At 32.7% G+C, this 20,704-nt stretch overlaps 1 protein-coding gene across 2 annotated transcripts; it reads right to left on the bottom strand.

Annotated features, from left to right (window-relative positions):
- Positions 1-3,620: 3,620 nt before the first annotated feature.
- Positions 3,621-9,691, bottom strand: LOC122299050 (signal recognition particle 9 kDa protein). Of its 2 annotated transcripts, none has more exons than XM_043108908.1 (6): positions 9,476-9,691; positions 8,450-8,548; positions 8,070-8,234; positions 7,838-7,906; positions 4,324-4,417; positions 3,621-3,853 (listed from the first exon to the last, which is right to left on the bottom strand). In XM_043108908.1, the coding sequence occupies exons 3-6, from the start codon at positions 8,139-8,141 to the stop codon at positions 3,777-3,779; spliced, it is 312 nt and encodes a 103-aa protein (XP_042964842.1). In that variant the 5' UTR covers positions 8,142-8,234; positions 8,450-8,548; positions 9,476-9,691; the 3' UTR covers positions 3,621-3,776. The 2 variants fall into 2 exon arrangements, with proteins under 2 accessions (XP_042964842.1, XP_042964836.1); XM_043108902.1 differs by having other exon boundaries at positions 8,070-8,189; positions 9,476-9,690.
- Positions 9,692-20,704: the final 11,013 nt, after the last annotated feature.

The raw sequence follows: 20,704 nt of genomic DNA, 5'->3' as shown, positions 1-20,704 counted from the left end.
TCTAATCGAGAAGTTGTTGTCTTCGACCACCTCTTTCCCTTTCCTGATCGATCCTTCTACTAGTGATTCTTCCCATTTATCAAACAGAGGGGACATTGGCAAAGTCAGAGCTGAAGAACCAAATACCCTGTTTTCCCTTAAGTCAGCGCTATATTGTGGAGTATCTTGGCACATATCTTTCTCTACCCATGGATCCATCGGGAGTTTGAGGACCCTTCCTTGACCATGATGCAAAGATTGAACAGTCATGAATATAGGAGATTCCACATATAGCCAGGGCCTAGACGGCATTTGTTATGGGGAAGAATTTAGAAATTTGCAGAAAATTTGGGAGTTACGAATCATACCACACGCGTAATAGAAGTCGAGTAATCATTCGTATTTAAAAGAAACCCAAATGTCGAAATTGTAGTTTTTTGGTTCCCAAAGACCTTGTTTCAAAGGTTTGGTGATGTCAATCTCCACCTTAATCCTGATGAGTTTCTTACAGGCTAAACCAAACAAAGGGTCAACATCTACTCCAAGAAAAATACCTAGAGCACTCCCTATTTGGAAAGCGCCTTTTTTTCTTTTTGTCATATGATTTTTGGTAAGGCTGTGGATTTGAACATAAAACAGTGAAGTAGTGAGACTAATTTCTTTTCATGTAGATTCTGCAAGGCAGCTTTTAAGGAGATGCCCCTTAAAGTTCCAAGGAATTTGATTCAAGATTCTCCTTCTGTCACCAGCATTTTGAAAAGTAAAGAGAAACAGGTTTACATCGAAGTCTTCAATGTGGAACTTACAGAGGAAGCTCCAAGCAGCTCTGAAGGAAGCATGTAATGAAATTCTATTAAGAAGTCGAGTTGTAACTATCCTACCAATGAGTGCTAACTCAGGATCTCCATTTGCTGGTTCATTTTTAGGAGATATGTTTAAACCTTTTCAAGAAAGAGCTTCTGTTTGGTTAATCAATTCTTCCATATCCATAGCAGAAGATTTTAGAGAAAGAAGTTGTAAAATTAAATGAAATGGTGGGAAGATTAGAGTAGTGGTGGTTAAGTTTCACTATTGAGAGTTGCAGAGACAACTCTAATATAGAGAGAGAGAGAGAGATCCGAAGACAATATTAGATAAAAGATTTGTAAATGTTTAGATAAATTTATTATAAGTTTTTGTCAAAAAATAAATCTCATTTTGAAAAAATATAAAAAAAGAAATTACTTTTTTAGTAGAGTTTATTTTTTAATTTTTTTTATAAAATATACTTATTTATCTAAAACTTATACTTAACAGTACTAAAAGAAGAAAACATAAGCATAAAAGAAGCGGAAACGTGTGTAAATAAATTGGATGCTATTGATGTCACTGTAGATGTCGGCTAGGCATCAATTTTGGGTACCGGGTGAAACGCATTAATTGTAGATGAATAATGTTATATATAGTTATGAAGTATGTAAATATTGTAGTCATTTTAAAAAAGAGTGAGGTTTATTATTAAAAAATTAATATTTTTTTTTTCATGTGGATCTCATATTTATTTATTTATTTTTAAATGATTGCATGACGTTTACATACTCACAACTATAACTATCATTTTTCCTGTTCAAAACTCACAATACTGTATCTTTCTCCCTCTCTTAACTCCCGTCACCACCTTGTATAGAAGTGTTTCTTGTTCATGTTTTTATTTTTGCTTTCTTCAAGCTAGGCCAGGGTTAGATATAATAACCATGTTTCTTGTAAATCACCATGTTTGGTTTCATGCCCCTCTATATTTCACCGAGATCACCAATATCAAGTCTTTGTCTGCGTCGATTCCATCATTTATCTGCTGAATTCAACATGAATGATATCATATGGTCCAACACGAGGAATATATGCATAGAAATTGCCGATAAGTTTTGCATGTCAAGTCCCTTTCTCCCAATTTTCTGATCCAAATATGAAAAGACATAAACGTACATCTCATGTATACTTTACCGTATTTCATGGTCTGATCCACACTGTCCACAAACTGCCTTTTCCTCTCTAAATTGAGTGAAAATAATTTTAAAAATCCAAACCAATGATGGTTTTGTTAGGTTCCAAGATCAATTAAACTCGAAGAAAGAATGAGAGAGCTTCATTGTTTTTTGTAATGTTATTGTCCGCTTGGCAAGATTTCCACAAGGATCGATGCCTCTTGATTTTCCAAACCAATGATGGTTCAATTAAACTCGAAGAAAGAATGAGAGAGCTTCATTGCTTTTTGTAATGTTTTTGTCCACTTGGAAAAGGTCTAGATTTTTCATAGTTGTATGTATCTCTAATCTGATATCTTACTGGTATGGTGTTATGGTAGGTAGGTATAAAGAGAGACGTGCATCATCAAAATGTAAGTACATGAGGTGTAAGTTATCAGCCAATACGGTACAATATCGGCCATGTTTCAACTTTTTTCCTCACGTTCAAAGTGCAGGCCACCAAACGCATTTGCATTTGGACAACGATATTATAAGGTGCGGCTCTTCCTGGACTTCCTTTACGCTTCTATATTTCCAAGAGTTGAAGAACCCACGCGCAAAAAATTGTTCTGTTATAACAGCTACATCAACTACGCCGGAATTTACATCAACAATAATTCCCTTCATCATCCTACACAATACACTACACATGATTTTTATTTTTTATTATTTTTCTCTTAGTAAGTATGAGGTAGGATAATGAGTAGAAAAAAAAAACAATTAATTTAATAGAAATTTAAAAAAAAATTAAAACATGTAGTGCAAGATAATGCGTAGCAAGTCAGTTGGCGTCCCGATGTTTACTGCCGTAAGCAAAAATCGAAGCACATGTGTTGGAATATAGGCAACATCTGAAATTGATTCCAATCAGAATAAAAAGTCATAAAAAAGCTGTTGAATTGAGTTGAGATGAATTTGATTTAAAATTAATGTGTTGTCAACACTGTTTTCATTGCTAGGTGAAACATCTAATTCACTGGCAATGCCCAATTTTAGTTTTGGTTCATCTAATATTGACGAGAGACTCTTGAGAGTTTCGCGTGCTTTAGCTTGAACGACAAGAAATTGGAAAATTTTACGTCGGTAAAGAAAATAATCCAAAGAGAAACACAGCTGAATGAGATTGAACATTTTACTCGTGCTAAGACAATATCTCGAGGAAACATAAATTGATGCCTAAGCATAAACCTTGTAACCAACTGAATTAGCTTGGAACAAGACAAAATAACCCATAAAAAGCCAGTGAAGAGCATTGATAGTTTTCCATCATGAAACTAAACTTGGAATGTAATCCCCCCGCCCCAGTTGAATATCAATTATCTACATGACTTTAAGGTCTCATTTAGTTACATAGATGAGATGATATAATAAATCCATAAATAGTAAAGAGATAATTTCTAAATAATAGTGAAATAATTCAACTTTAAATTTTTATGAAATTTTGAAAAATGAGAGAAAAATATGAATAAAAAAATTATAAAATTACAAAAGGATTTGAATATAATTTTTTTAATATATTTTTTATTCTGAAATTTGAAAAAATTGAATAGTTTTTCATATTTTACTTGAAGTTTTTGAAAAGTTATAATAACTAAACAATGATTAGTTGAAAATTTGAAATTAAAAAAACGCTTGTGTTTAAATGATGTTTAGATATTGAGATTAGATAGTTTCAAAAATGTGTGAAAACAAAGCCGGCCTAATGGATGCTTGGAGCATGATTACAAATCAAATCATCCATGATACCTACTAAAAGTTGTCCAAACCCTATTTGTCTAGTGGCAAACAAAGTTATTGTTTCCTTCCTCTTCCTTTCTTGGTTGGCTGTGCGTCCATCGGTTCCTTTCCGGTAACTTCTGATACATCCGCTGCAAAATGAAGGCAGAAGAGGGTTTTTTTTTTGTTAGTATAACTTGTGACGCATCAAATCAATAATAAACTGATTGAATCATAATTATATGTTAGTTAAAGAAGTGGTCCGTTGGAGCATTACTTAGGAGCTGGGGGATAACGGATGTGACAAAGATTACTACAAAACTCTACAAACACACGTATGTACATCTTATGGAAAGAAAACTATGCAATTGCCTTTTATGTAGCATCCGAAATCAGTTTATCAGCTTATTTTGAATTCATTATCATAACAAGTATCGGGTCGGAGAAAGATTTAAATGTCTTGGAAGCTATACTGGTTGGTGTTTTATCGCATGGTGACATTTCCCTTTTTTAAAAATTGTGTGCTCAACAACATCCCTATATAAAGAATGAAGTAATTTATTTCCATGGAATGCCCAAATGCAGCAAAAATTACAAAGAAAAGCTTAGAATAGGATAATACCATCAGGACCCCGGGCCATCAACGTGAAGAATATATTGTTAAGCTTCTCCATCTTCTTAGCATCTTGCGCCTGGTCTGTCTTAAACTTGAGACACTAGCAATAAGCAAAAGAACCCATCATGCGAGTGACCACATGCTAAAGAAAGAGATAAAATTCTGATTCCATGGTCATTAACAACGAGTGACATGCAGTTATTCTCTATTCTTGAAAGCCAGCATGTGCACAAAACATTCCAAACCCACTATCCATTGCTGAGTCACCTATAATATTAACTCCAGTTTTATGATACACACACTCAAAATACATGCATTATGATATAATGGTAGATTTGCTTTAGCAATGAAAGAAAGCACGGTGATTTTAAATGTCAGGTTTCATTGATGCCCAAGTGGCAATGGCATAATAATGAACAGATCACATTTATTGCTAAAGAAAGCACGGTGATTTTAAGAAAAGATTCATGCCAGGTTTCATTGATGGCAATGGCATAATAATGAACGGATCACATTTATATCACTGGCATTCTCGTTAGGGGTGTAAATTGGTCCGGTCTAGTCCCGGGGGAGGGGGGGGGTGATGGACAAAAATCGGTCCATCATTTTGCCCGGACCGAACCGGTAGCTATTGGCCCATTCTGTCCGGCCCAATTATTTTTTAATTTTTTCTCAAATAAATTAATAAAAAAATTATTTAAATTACTAAATTAAAATTAAGAGAATTATTAATGCAAATTATGTAACTCACTCATCAAAAAATATATTTTACTACAATTATATTTATGATGCTGATAGTTACTAATTACTAACTTAGACTTTACTCTTTAGTATGTATAATTATTAATCATGTCATACATTTTATATATGGTTAATGAATATCAAATAATTTCATTATTCATAAATTATTTATGCTTGCTTGCAACTTAGGTATTTAAAAAAAAAAACTAACTAATTATTTTAATTAAGTTTAAATAGTAGAGAGTATGTATGAATGTATAATGTATTAACTATTTACATATAATGACATAAATTATCACAAAATTTATAATTTATTATTAATTTATAGCATATATTATTTTATATGGCCATTGATAATAAATTAGATGAAAATTACATCATTAACTAATATAATTACTATATAATAATAATTATTAAATTATTAAAAACATTTTAAAAATATATATAGGAGTTCGGTTTGGTTTGGTCCGGTCCAAAACTTAAGAGACCCCAGACCAGACTGAATTTTTTTGGTCCACAATTTGTGGGGACCAAGACTGACCGGTATGGAGTTCAATCCAATCGGTTTTTCAAGTCCGGACCGAACTCCTTACACACCTAATTCTCATGAGGAAAATAGTGAGCAAAATGTCCTCCAGTGCCTCATAATCTATTTTCAACTCCCAAAGACCTATTAGGATGTTTTGCTGCTCAAATAAGCAGTTATTACACAAGACAGATCAATTCTCTAAAGGTATAAATAAATTATATTATGTAGATAAACTGCCTCGGCTAGCTAGTCAGCTGCTTTGGTGATTCTTTAAAGAGAAAGCTTATTCCAATGTCATCCTCTTTCTAGTTTTAAATGGTCTCATTCACCTACACTCTGATAAACTGCCTCGGCTAGCTAGTCAGTTGCTTTGGTGATTCTTTGAGGAGACAGCTTATTCCAATGTCATCCTCTTTCTAGTTTTAAATGATCTCATTCACCTAAAAGAGTGTAGATGAGTGCCTTGACATATATTTTTCTGAACTTCCAAGAAATGTACGATCATATGAAAACTCATATACACATCTTGACACTGTTAAATATGAAAACGATAAACAAATTACATATAAAGGAATAATGCCAAATATGGACACTAGCAAAGAACCACCAAACATAGATTGTCATTATCTTTTCATTAATACATTTTTCCTTTCTAGGCAAGACAAATATTAGGACACGTTTGGTAAACCACAAAATTTCCAAAATTTCTCATAAACTCCTCATACACAAAAAAACTTCTCTATTTCGAATTTTAAACTTTTCATCTAATCAATACTCAAACACAAAAATTATTACAAATTTTACAAACTTCAAACAAAATTAATATTAAAAAATTATATTCAAACAACTTTTTAACTTTATCTATCCACTTTCACAAACTCTAATACAACACTTATTTTAAAAAATATTTTTATTCACCTTCTTCTCTCTCCTTTCCCAAAACCTAATCTCAAAACAAATTCTCAAATATTTCCAAACATTCTTGATATCCAAACATGCCCTAACATTGACCAAAAAGGAGCACAGACAATGGGGAGGACCCCAACAAACGCCAAACTGGTTAATACAGTGCAAGAAATAAGAAACAAACAAATGAACATGAGTACAAAAGCTGATCCCATATTTCTTGGCATAAATACAAGAAGATGTCACCATTCGGGTGATTTTTAGCGCAATCCAGTGTAGGATTGCTGTGAAATGCGCTCTATTAGATCTCAATTAGGTAGATGCTGCTGGACACCAGATTTGCATTGTCAAAAGAATGTTGTGAAAACCTTGGAAAAGCAGGACACAAAAGGCCAGTGGAGTGTGGAGGAGCTCGGCAGCATGTGTCCTAAAAGCGCAGGTAAAAAAGGATGTCTGACTGGTCGAGCAGGTTGTTGGTAATCTTCTCAGATATACATAATGGGTCTCAACATAATTTAGAATGCTTATTTCAGGGTTTACCTCTTGTCCACATTAATATGATGGAAATACTCAATTATTTGCATGATTGTCTCTGAAGCTAGACTTTTCATTGAACTCAATAAACAAAAAGGAGAACGTTGTCTAGTTACGCCTTTGTGATTGGGTATTAACCTTATCATTTGGTGGCTTTACACGACAATTTGCTTCAAAGCTTCACTAAATCCACAAGGGGATTCCAGAGTTGAAACTAAAATCTATTAGTATCAATAGAATTGGAACTCCAATCTTTGCTATGAATGCCAACCTTAGACTGTCCTCATTGAAACCTAAAAGCAGCTCATGAATAACTGTGTCCCAAGTCACTAGAATGATTAATAAAACCAAAAACTTACCATTTGGAAGATGGTCCCTCTTTGTCTTATATGGTGCATTTGGAATGAGAGGAACAGGCGCTGTTTTGAAAATAGAGAACGTTTGGTGGAAGGAATTAGAGCTTTCTTTTATCACACTTTGTTTCTTTGGGCTTCGACTGTTGTCTTGGATGGGATTAGTTTTAATGACTTTTGTAATGTTTTTCAGGGTTAGCTTGTAATTAGGTCTCTCTCTATGTACACTTCCTGTGTAATTGGGCTTTGCCCAATTACGTTTATTAATAAATTTCTTACTTACATAAAAAAAAAAAAAAAAAAAAAGGAAGAAGAACAAAACAAAACAAAAACATACTATGATTCTAGCTACAAAAACTAAACTGACAGCAAATTTCAAGGAGTTTGATTGGAAATAGCACAGATAAAAATCTCTACAGATTAAAAGAAATGGACAAAGAAGATAGAACACCCATACCTCTCGGTTGTCAGTGACCTTGAGAACCAATTTACCATCGCAGTTCCGGTATTTCATTACATACCGTGTCTATATATCCAATAAAATTGAAAGAAAAAAGAATTAATGCAATATCGTTATAAAAAGAATGAATCAGATAAAATATGGTAATTGATAATCTTTTTCTCGGACTTTGACGGGAACCAGAAAGAAGATAAGGGGGAAGGGGGATGAAGAAGGGGTGTAAACGTACAGAATCGGGATCAGCACGGAACAACTGCACGGATCGCTCGACGAACTCATCCCATGAGGTGATGTAAACCATTGCGCCGCAACACAAGGAAAGATAGAGAGCCAAAATTTTCTAGACAACCTAAAAACGATTTTGTTTTCGCAGGTTTAATACAAGGCATATATCCTTGTTTATAAGGAAATTACATTGAAATGAGATTAAACCCAAAAAAAGCTATATATTTTGATGCAGAAATCTACAATTTACACCAGAAAATATACAAAGCAATTTTCAAAGAACACATCCACAAGTTTTCCTCGTCATTAGCATCAGCAAACCATATTTTGAAAAAAAAAAAACTCATCCCAATAAATCAATCTCAGGGACTACAGAGAGATTACCGTGTGTTGGCTGAAGTAGGAACCGACCGGGACACCCTAATATATTGAAAAAATACCGAGAGGGGAGAAGGAACCGACAGCGAGGGGCAGTTCTAAGAGCTGCGAATGCATAGAAAGACATAAATACATGATCATGCAAGATGTAAGGGTTATTTGAAAGCTTAATGCAATAATGTAGGACCAAATTCTCAGGTTTAAGCTTTTAACAGTTCAGTTCAAGGAACCACGCCAAATAAAACTCAAATCAAAACTACAAAAGACAATGCATTCCACACTTTTCAAACTCAACCCATGCATTTCACTAGCATAGAGATCAAGCTCCTTCGAAGAACTCATAAAAATATTTTTTATATCAAAACAGATTATAATTACATTCTAGCCAAAAAACCCCATATCTGTGAAAAACAATCTAAAAGGGAAACATGGCCACCGAGATTTCTATCAACCAGTTCAAAGAGATCCATGAAGAACAGATTATTAAAAGGTTGAGAGAAATGGTTGAAACTTGCATACACGTACAGAACAAAGCAAAAAAAAAACCCAGATCTGTGAAAAATAATCTAAAAGGGAAACATGGCCACCTAGATTTCTATCAACCAGTTAAAAACCCAAACCTGTTCTAGCGCAAAACGGTGTAATAATGTATTATGGACTCGAAAATACGAAATCAAAATGGACAACAAATCTTCAAAAAATCGTAGAAAATACGAAATCAAACAAAACCCCACAAAACATAATATCCAAAATCTCACTAATCAACAAGCGAAGGCAAGATTCAACCAAAAAAAGATAAAAATACTGAAAAGAGCGAAACATGCACCAAGCAAACCACACAACCCGATTCAAAATTACACCAAATCTATGATACGAAATTTCAAAAATCCCATAAAATGTTCAAATCTAGAACGACAACCAAGATTTCAGGCTTAGGGGAAGTTGGATTTCCGTAGTGTTTTTTTTGGAAGGAACAAAGCTACAGAGATGGGTAAAAATGGAGAGTTCAAGTTGAGAGAGAGAGGAACATACCGTAGCCTGTAGGCACGCACTAGGCTTTCGGAGTTGAGAGAGAGATGGCGCGAACGGCGAACGGAGAATGTTTGGAGGCCTCCTAGTTAGGTGAGGTATGGAGGTAAAGTTCGGATCTTTAGGGTTGCTGAAGAGAGAGGGCGCCGAAGGCGGAAGGAGAAATGAGAAGATGAAATGGGTGGGGCCGGTAACGTGTAACCGTATCGGTTCGATTCGGTTTGATTTTAAAGAAAATTTAAAACCGAATAATAGAACTCCCAATTTTTATCCCATCCTTTAAAATACATCACCAAATTTCATTTTTTTTAGTTTACATATTGATTTTTACAATACATCATATATCAACTTATCTATTTTTTCTTCATATCATTTTAATATTATACTTTTTAATATTTTATAAGAGAAAAAGTACAATAAAAGAAATTAATTTTAATGAAAAAGTACAAGAAAAGATAGAAAACAATTAAAATATATTTACATTTGTGTACAGTTGCTTCTACATCTAGAGGCAACACTATACACAAATGTAAAATAGAAAAAAAATAAAGCATCCGTTGGATTCATGTTTTAGACCATTTTTCTTTATATTTTACATAAAAATGGGTTTTACAAAACCCATTGTGAGTGCTCTAAGTATCCGCCGGTCTTATATTTTTCAACATCGATTACATACCGATTAGAGCATTGACAAGGCAATCACCCAATGCAAGTGTAAAATAACTAGAATTCTACGTAAAGTTGTCAACCATGGCCTAATCAAAGTTAGTAAGTTTGACATAAATGTTATAGTCATTCTTAGGAGTTCTTCAAGTCTGGCGAGACACTTTACAAAGAGTAAATAATATTTTATCAATTTTCTTCTACTGGTTACTCTCTCTTACTCTCAATTTTTCATTTATTTCCCAAAATCCTCCAAGTCTCTTTTCTCTTTCTTTCTTCCTAACTCGATTCTTTCTTCTTCAACCGTCGCCTTTCTTCAGCCTGCAACCCCTATTCAGGTCCAGCAGTCGTCTTCTCCAGCGGACCCCGTCGTCTCCGAGCTCTCCAAAGTAAGTCTTTCTTCCTCTCTCTTCTTCGCTCTTCTCTCCCTCTTCTCTGTTGAAGTGGATGTTCATTGGTATGCAGCTCTCTTCTTTCCTTCTTCTTCGATTTACTTTTTATCTTCAACAACTTGATTAAATCACATCCTCTTTTGCCTAGCCAGGTCGAATCAATTGCTCAGTATCGGCTTGCTCCACGAATCACGCCGAAGGTTCTTTTTCCTCCACGAATCTGCCCCAAACGATAGCATCTATTCGGGTAAATGCTTTTTTTTTTTTTTTTAAGGATGAAATGGTATACGGAATATTGTCTATTAAATTTTCTATAATATTTTTTTGGGCAACTATTAATATTAAAGATGGCAAGAACTAGATCTACATTTAGCACTTTCAAATCTGCCATTAGCTTGGAAGTAGGAGATTATATGATGATAATTTCTACCATTGGGCGACAAATTGTTGGCTACTAAAATCTGGAAGTGCTTGAATCTTGTATATTACACATTGACAGCATATGAAATCTACTAATACAATAATACAATACTTAGAGGAAATATAAGCCTCGTAAAAGGTCCTCAGATGGGAAAAGAAAGTTTGGTACAAATTTTGATGTCTTCTGTATTTATTGAGTTAATCAGTGAACCACTAGAAACCTTGTTAACTCTGCTTCAAAATCTTGATCTCTTCTGAATTTTATAAATATGTTAGAATGTTTTATCAGAAAAAAGAAGAGTAGGATCCATACTATTTATGTTGGAACTTGCCACCATGAATGATGGGATGCAATCAGAGAGCTATCCGAGCACCTTGATGGTTTGTTTGACGTTGCTTTTCAATGTTGTCTGGGGTTCTGACTTACATATATATATATATATATTATATAAAACTTTGCCAAGAAAATGTTTTTTGAGATTTTGAATTACTTTCCTTGAATAGTCATGGGTATGGGTTTAACTAGGAGTTAGGACAAACTGGTTTGACTAGTTTGGATTTGATCAAGTTTTGTTTTATATAGACTTATCAAAACACAAGTTTTGTAATAAGTAGTTAGAAAACAAGCAAAAATTGAAGTTCTGGATTTTAAAATTGTTCTGGACTTTAAACAAGTAAAGAAAACAAGTAAAATAGTTGAGTTACTTTAAATTTTATAAATGTAAGTTTTATGGATTTATTTTATTTTAATAAAACTTTAGTTGAGATTTCTAGACTATTTCCATTTTATCTGTTTTATGGTAGTATTTTTATTATTATATGGGGGCTAGAACATACCAATTAATAGGGGATTAAAGGTAAAAGATCTAACTTTTAATTGGAGTTCCATTTGGTGAGTGTCATGATTTAGTAGAAGTCATTAAAATTGGAGTTCCATTTTGATATCCTTACACCTTCATTTGACTTGCTAGTTTTGAGGTGCCATCCCTTGATATTTCAGTTTTCAGTTTTAATACCTCCTACATACTGTTTTGCTAAGAATCTAATGGACAAATATGGGTCTTGGTTAATACTTAAAAATGATAAAATCAGGAGCATTATCATTGTCTTCTTCACATGATAATGCTTGCTAGTGTGATATTCTGTTACAATTTAGAAGCTCCTTTTTTTTCCATGTACAAAGTAATTTTTGAACCACAAATCCTAGTCCGGCCCTATAGGTACAATGAATATGAAAGATATATATCAGCAGCTTCTCCTACTAATGCTATGGTAGTATAGGTTGTTGCTTGACATTATCGTAAAGCCATTTTGCTCCTTTTAGAAAGGTCTGGGTATAAGCATAGCAGGTTGGGACTGTGTTAAATTGAGACTGTATAAGCACATTAGGCTGGGAGTTCTATTACTCCTCTTTTCATTTCTTCTTCTCTTTTCTGTGTTTTTTTTTTCCTTATAATCAGCCAAGTATTGATTGGTTGTGTCCAGTACTTAGCTACTATAAAACAAGTTTGGGTTAGTGACAAGTTGTATAAACTGTCAAGTACTCAGTATCTATACAACATGAAGATCTCATGTTAAAAGAGAAAGTGAATGTGCTCAGTAGAGAGATATAGAGGATCTTAAAAATAGGGGCAAAAATTGACTTTCTTTAACTTAAAATACATACTAGAAGAAGGGAATTAATACAATTAGTATTAACCATTAATTACAAACTAAGTCAAGTCATGATACAATGAGCTTGAATAACATTCATTACAAACCATCTACAAAATTCAATTCTTCATCTGGTTTGTGAATTTTGAAGGGTTATGTTGTGGTAGCTCTTAGTATATTCAGGTACATGCCTTTTCTTTTCCCAATTTTTTTATACTTATATTTTTTTCTTTATATTTTTGAATCCCTCATGGTTGTTTGTAATTGTATCATGATTGACTTTTTTATGAAGGCAAATAGTTTTATATGCAAGTAAAATATGGGCCTGAAATATTTTTCTACATCTCTCAAGTTTCTAATTGTTAATGAATTCTGAAAGTATCTTTTTGATAATGGTTGTTTGTTTTCTGTCACCTTGTATTTTTTTATTTTATTATTTTTTATTCTTTCTTTCCTTGTTTTTGTGTGTAAGGGCTGACTTTAGTAATAGTGTTTTCAAGTGATCTTCAAAACTCTCTATTTCTGGCCTTGCTTGCTTGGCCAAGATTATAGTTTCATTGTTGGTATTTTTTTTCCTGCTGGTATTTTCACATGTTGTCTTACTAATTTCTTGGTTATATCAATTATTCAATTCTCCTTTGGTTTCCATGTGGGCTGTTCTCCTTTGTATCTACAAAATGATGTTGAGATAAATGATATATGGATTGAGATACTGCAATATGATGTTGAAATGCTTTATAATTCTCAGCAGTATGATGCTAAGAATTTAATATTGGACTTGACTATTAGGCAACTTGTCTGATTCATTGAAAATTTAATATTTTTTAAGGATGGACACACATTTTGATGATGACCCGTTCTTCACTACTTTATTACAAGGTGGAAGTTGAGATTGTAATAACATCCTAACGCAACATGATAATGTTGTTGTCCAAGCAACTTCAAATGACGGTGAAAAGAGGCATCTTTCAAAAATAGTTCAACGAGGTACATCTTTCACTGTTGAAGAGGATAACCTTCTAGTCTAAGCTTAGCTCAACATTAGCATCGATACGGTAAGGGGTACTGATCAAAAGTCCACTCAAATGTGGAAAAGAATTACCACATTTTATCCTGAATATAAAAAACCAAACATTGCCAACCGTTTTGAAGGCTTTTTGATCAATTGGTGGTCCATGATTAAAAAATGGACAAATAAATTTTGTGCATATATAGCACAGGTAGAGTCATTACACTCAAGTGGTGCAACGGATCAAGACAAGGTATGTACTCTAAAACCTTTTTTGATTTAATTTGTAATGGACTTACTTATTAATTAACAAATATTTCTTTCACCTTTGTAGATTGAGAAAGCGAAGGTGTTGTACAAATGGATAATAGGGATTAATTTCACAATGGAGCACTGTTAGTTTGAGACACCAACCAAAATAGCAACAACACATCTCCACCCTTGGTAAGAAAAGAAGGTCACCTGAAAAAGTGTCTAATATTGTTGATGTTGACCAAGCTAAAGAGGACATAGATGCTCTTGCTGAGAGACCTCTAGGCAAAAAAACTGAGAAAAAAGGGAGGGGAAGCAGAAGTCCATGGAAGGCAACGATGGTGAGATCAAGATTGTCTTGGCTAAAATGATTGAGGATCGAGCGACGGCCATGGAAGAGCATAGAAATGCGACCCTGAAGGTAGACCTAGAAAGATCAGCAACATTTGAACTAAAAAAGAAGAAATTCGAGGCAAAAATGATGTTGCTAGATCTAAGTGGCGTGAATGCCATGCAATAAGAATATTTTGGCTATATTCAACGGAAAATTTTTTAGGAATGGAGGAAGGATACCGGGGAACATCTACATCTCCTTCGACACCTTATGGAGGTGTCTAATGTAACAGCCCGCTAGAAATTCAATTGTGAAATTTCTATTAACTTTAGGAATCTCGTGAAAAACCCATAAGTTTTCACGAATCCATTAATCGTATAGGTTTTTTGTCTAACTACATAGTTAGTGTTATTATTTACTATGGTATTAGAAGTGTATTTTTGATTATTGGAGATAGTTAGAAGTGTCAAAATGTATTATGGTTTGTGCCATTAGACTCGGAGGGTTATTTAAAGTCTTATGGCGCAATAACATTTTTTCATATTTTCGGACAAAATGTCTGTTCAAAATTGTAAATATTATTGGATAAAAAGAAATATCTTGAGGTAATTTTCGTGAATATTATTGGGTAAAAATATTTTGAGTTGATTTTTATAGATATTATTAGATAAAAATATCTTAAGTTGATTTTTGTAGATATTATTGGATAGAATATTATGAGATAATCTTTTATAGATATTTTGGGTAGGAGAAAACCACACTTAACTCTCAACTCCAGCCTTATCACCTCCCTAATCTCGTCCATAAATGTGTCCAGCCATCACCCATGAACTTATCTTCAATAACTCCTTCTAATAAAAGATTATCAAACACTCTCTCTCGGACAGATTTTAGGAGATCTTTTGCATGCCCATTTCGAAGCTGTTGTAAGTGTTTTATCATAAAGTCTCCTTCATATAAGTTGTTCCTTTTTGAGTCTAGTTTACATGGATATCTTATTTGCCCCATTTGAAGATCATTTGGTCAGTCAAATATTGTGTAAACTATAGAAAGGTCATTCTGGGAGATAAACTGGAGAATATGATATAGTTTGGAGTTTTTGACCAAGCTAATGGATAGATATTGGTCCGAAATTTTTATGGAGTATTGTTAACATGTATATGTGACTATTGGTTGAGGAGTTTTGCATGATTAAAGGTTTTGATGAAAGATGTTCTTAGATTTAGAAACTTAGAAACTGGAAGAGGAAAAACAGTTTCTGTTTTGAGAAAGTTTAACTCTTTGGTGGTCTAAACCTATTCTAATGACTTTGATAATTTTATTGGAGGATCCTAAACATCTTATATACATGTTATATTATTATTTTGAAGATATTTGATGTTAGTTTCAAAGATATGAAATTTTATGCAAAGAGATATTCAAATAAGTCAAAGTGTGGATATTCTTGGCTAAATTTATGTTTTGGTTAATTTCTAACCATATGATCTTAAATTAGAAGCTTATATATGTTTTAGGACATCTTTTTAAACCATATGATGGTTTGGTTTGAAGATCATATATTTATAAGTCATAGATCAAGAGATTTATCAAAACTAGTTGAGGGAAAAGTTTATGTTTTTGGACTAAGTGTAAAACCAAAAACTCCAAATGTTATTTTGTGATTTTGGTGACTTTAGTTTGATGATTTAAAGCATGGTTGATGTTAGGATGATATTATGAATATGTTAGAAGTAAGATTTGATTTTTGAAATTCTTGGAGATGTTTTGATTTAAGGTCAAAACTTGTGATTCAAGTGCTTGGATCTTTTTACAAAAAAGTTTGGTGTTGATTATTAGTTTTTTCTGAATGGATGTTTTAAGTATGGTTTTGAACTTAGGATTGGAAGATGTTTGTTGCAAAATTTTGGTTTAAGCATGAGTTTTGAAGTTGGAAGGAATTGCAACAAAAATAAAGGGAAATGACCTATGCATGTTTCGACCATAGTGTGTTCTTCATAGTTGTGTTTTGTTTTAAATTTTTCTGAGTTGATATTTAAGTTTAGGACAAGATTTACATGAGGAATGTAAATTTTAGAAACTTTTGGAGTTAGTATGCAAAATCCTTAAGTTATGGGTAAAACGGTCATTTTCCCACATGTAGAGAGTAAAATGAAAATTTTACTCTTTAAGTTAGTATTTTCCATATTTCAAATTATTAGTGATTTAGTTCTAACTTTTAGAATCACTAATTACAGTTCCTCGTGATCGCACTTGAAGTTTTATAAGAAACGCGGAGATCGAGGTAAGTTAGCTTTTAACTTACTAGCAGTCTACTGTGTATGTGTGCTAAGTAAAAGAATTACAGTGTATGTATGTATGTTATCATATATGTCATGCTATGCCAAGTTATCATGTAATTGTCTATTATACAGAATTTATTCTGTCATCAATTTTTATCTGTTGCACAATATATTCTGTCATGTATTACTATACATTACAAATATGTCATGCTAAATATGTTGTTTGTTATATGTTATGCCATGTTACGAAATGTTACTATCTCAAGTTGGTTATGTATTTCAAATTATGTTCAAGTCACGTTATGTTACGTCAGGCCTTCAGTCCTTTCATATTCCAGTCACGTTTCATCTTGAGTATATTCAGTTTATGTAGAATACATGGGGCCACAACAACTGTGGAGTATGTATTTAACTGCATAGTGATGTATAGAATACATGGGGCCACAACAACTGTGGAGTATGTATTTACACATAGAATACATGGGGCCACAACAACTGTGGAGTATGTATTTTTAATGTTAAGTCAAGTTTGTGTAGAATACATGGGGCCACAACAACTGTGGAGTATGTATTCACACGTAGAATACATGGGGCCACAACAACTGTGGAGTATGTATTTTTCATGTTAATTCAAGTTTCAGAGCAAGTTCATGCTAAGTCAAGTTTCAGATCAAGTTTATGTCAAGTCAAGTTCAGTTCATGATTCATTTTAAGCTATGTCAATTATGCTATGTTGTACGTTAAGTTATGCTTTAATTACTTATAAATTTGATTATGCATTTATGCTTTTACTGTCATACATGCATCATTAGTCTGTATGGAAGTTTTTTGTTAACTTGCTGAGATTTGTAATCAAATCTCACTGTGGTAGTCCCAACTACCATTCCCCCCGAATGGTAGATCTTAATACAGGACCTGAAGGAGGATCAGGAGCTGACCAACTAGACACAGTCGACTGAACGACGGTGCGTCGTTAATGTTAATATAGTAGTTAAATTACTACTTGTACGATGGAGTTGCATCTCCAGTACTTTTGGATCATAACTATTTTGGAATAGTGCTGTGATCTTAGTTATTCAATGGATCTTTATGTATGAAGTATGTTTTAAGTATTGGGATATTTTCAGTTTGGTGCATAGTATTGCTAAAGAAAAAAATTATCCGCTGCGAATATTGCATAATGTTAGATGCATGTTAGGATTATTGCATCTTATATGTCATGAACGGGGGCAGGTAACCTTGTGTTGCATGTCTCGACGCTTCAAATGTCCGTCCGATCCCAAACGGAATTTGGGAGCGTCACATCTAACGTCTAACATTGGTTGTGAAGATTATTTTTGAATTATTAGTGGTTGCCAGTCACATGTGGGCTGGATAAACATGTGGCTGGGTAGCAACTAAATTAATGGACTGTTTTATTAATTAGTGGATTGGTTGGTTTGTAGTGGAATGTTTTGGGATACATTAGTGGACTGTAGTGGGGTTTTTTGTGGACTGTTAGTTTGTATATTTGTGGACTATATTAAAAATATGCAAATAGAGTATTATGGATGTTAGTATTATTTCAAAATATAGTAGCTCTTTCTAACTATTTGAGTAATTTTTGAGATATCTTTGTATTTTTTTTTTACAATTTTCTAACATAGCAGGGAGAAGATTATTATGAATATGTCAACTATTTTTTATAACATGACATCGGTTGCCCTCTAAATTCATATACACCTGCAAAAGAAAAGCACTTAAAATAACCGTGGATATGAACTAGAAAAAAATATCTACATAAGTTTGGATATTCCATGAACTAGAAAGAAATTCAATGTCATAACTTTGCTTCTGGTTGAATATTGAATTACAAATTACATGAACTCCAAATCTAAATTACAAATTAGAATTAGAAATCCAAATTAGGTATGACCATGAATATTCCATAAATGATCAATAAGATCAGCCTGGAGTTGACTATGAGTGTCTCTATCTCTAATTCGAAGATGTTGTGCAATGAACTCTATGAATTTAAATATATTATCGCGTGAAATTGGCTTATCTGGAGTCTTTTCTGTTTGTTCATAATTGAATTGCTCAACCCTGAGATATAGATGTCACTCATCATCAACGATCATATTATGTAAGATAATGTATGCGTACATAATGTCTTTTAGTATTTCAGGATGAAAAAACCTCGCAGGTCCACACATAATTGTAAATCTATCTTAGAGTACATCGAATATATGCTCCATATTTTTCCTTGTAGACTCCTGGAAAGCAGCAAAGTATTTTTTCTTATTTCCCTGAGGACATGAAATTGTTTTCACTAATGTTGCCCACAAAGGATATATATTATCTGTAAGATAATATCCCATTGTATATTCATGACCATTGATTGTATAATTGCACGAAGGAGCACGACCTTCGGCCAACGCAGCAAAAACAGAAGATTGATCAAGTACGTTGATATCGTTATGTGATCTAGGAAAAAAAAAAGCATGTCATATCCAAAGATCATAAGATGTAACAGCCTCCAAAATAATATTTGGTTCATTCACATGACCATAATATATACATTTCCATGCAGTAAGACAATTCTTCCATTTCTAGCGCGTACAATCAATGCTACCCAACATACCTGGAAATCCACTTCTTTGTCTAGTATCTAGTAACTTCACTATATTACTGCTGTTTAGAGATCTCAAATACTCATTATCAAAAATTGAGACAATTGCCTTAATGAATTTCTTCATGTTTTGCCGTGCTGTACTTTCTCCGATTCTAATGTACTCATCCATTAGATCTGCGGTGACCCCATATACTAGCATCTTAATCGCTGCAGTTATCTTTTGAAGGGAAGACAATCCAAGCCTCCCACTAGTATATCTCTTTTAGACAAAATAATCATCGTAGAAGACTACTACAGCATGTATGTGTAAAAAAAGATCACGACTCATTCAAAACCTTCTCCTAAAAAGATGGGGTGGATATATTGGTGTTTCAGCAAAATAATCACTCCAAAAGCATTGATGACATTCGAATGAATCACGTCTGATGAATCTACAACGTTGAAGAGTACGACGAGATGTAAAAGATGTTTCCTCGAATATCATTGCAATTGCTTGCATCATATTCGATGAATCACGTATGATGCAAGCAATTGCAATGATATCTGACTCATGATCAAAATAATCATCATCAAAATTTGAAAATGGATGCATAGCAAATTGAGGGAAGAAAAATAAAGGATTGGAGGAAGGAAATTTGGTTTTTGATGAGTAGAGGATGAGTCTATTTATAGAGTTTGATCCTCATCTATTAGTTATAACTAAAAAAGTTGATAAAAGAATAAGGATTGGCAAAAATTAGTTTATTCAAGAATTGCAGATGGTGATTGGTTGTTATAGAAAGTTGTTGGCATATTTATTGGCTTCAACCACAATTCTAAATATAAAAGTTAGGTAGAATAAATGTTGGTATGTTTATATATGTAATTGTTGGATGAATGGTTGGTAAAATATATTTTTTGAATAATTAAATCGAGGGAAAAAGTAGTATATTTATAATAATTTGTAGTTAAATAGTTAAATAATAATTTATTTAATAAATTTATTAACTAATATATTAAGTGCATTTGTAAAATATAAAAAAAATTAAATATTATTAAAATTTATAATATTTTATTATTATATGGACTTTAAGATAGCTAGTCCAATGTGGACTAATCTATTGAAAAGTCTATTTTAGAACTAAAAGTTAACATTATAGCTAAATTATAGACTCTAGGCCATTGTCAATGCTCTTATTTTCCTAAATCGATATTCCGGTTTTAATGTATTATATTATATTATATAATATATTATAATATATAATATTATAGTGAAAATATATTGTATTATATTATAATATATAGTGATATAATATTAATATAACTATTAATATGCACTATATAATATTAGTATAACTATTAATATAATAAACAAAATGATATAAGATTTTAAAATTTAATATTATATTAATTAGTAATTTATCCTATAATACAAACTATTTTATATATAATTATATAATATATATAAAAAATTATATACAATAAAAAAATTAAAAAATATATATATGAACCAATCTAGTTTTAGGAAAAAAAAAATCAAAACCGTATCGATTTTAACTAGTTTTAAGAAAAATAAAACTAGTACCGGATCTACCCAAATTTGGGACTGGACCGATCCTATTAGTTTGGTCTGATCC

This window comes from Carya illinoinensis, chromosome 2, assembly GCF_018687715.1.
Source record: "Carya illinoinensis cultivar Pawnee chromosome 2, C.illinoinensisPawnee_v1, whole genome shotgun sequence".
Taxonomy (NCBI): Eukaryota; Viridiplantae; Streptophyta; class Magnoliopsida; order Fagales; family Juglandaceae; genus Carya; species Carya illinoinensis.
This window is presented reverse-complemented; position numbering and strand designations above follow the sequence as displayed.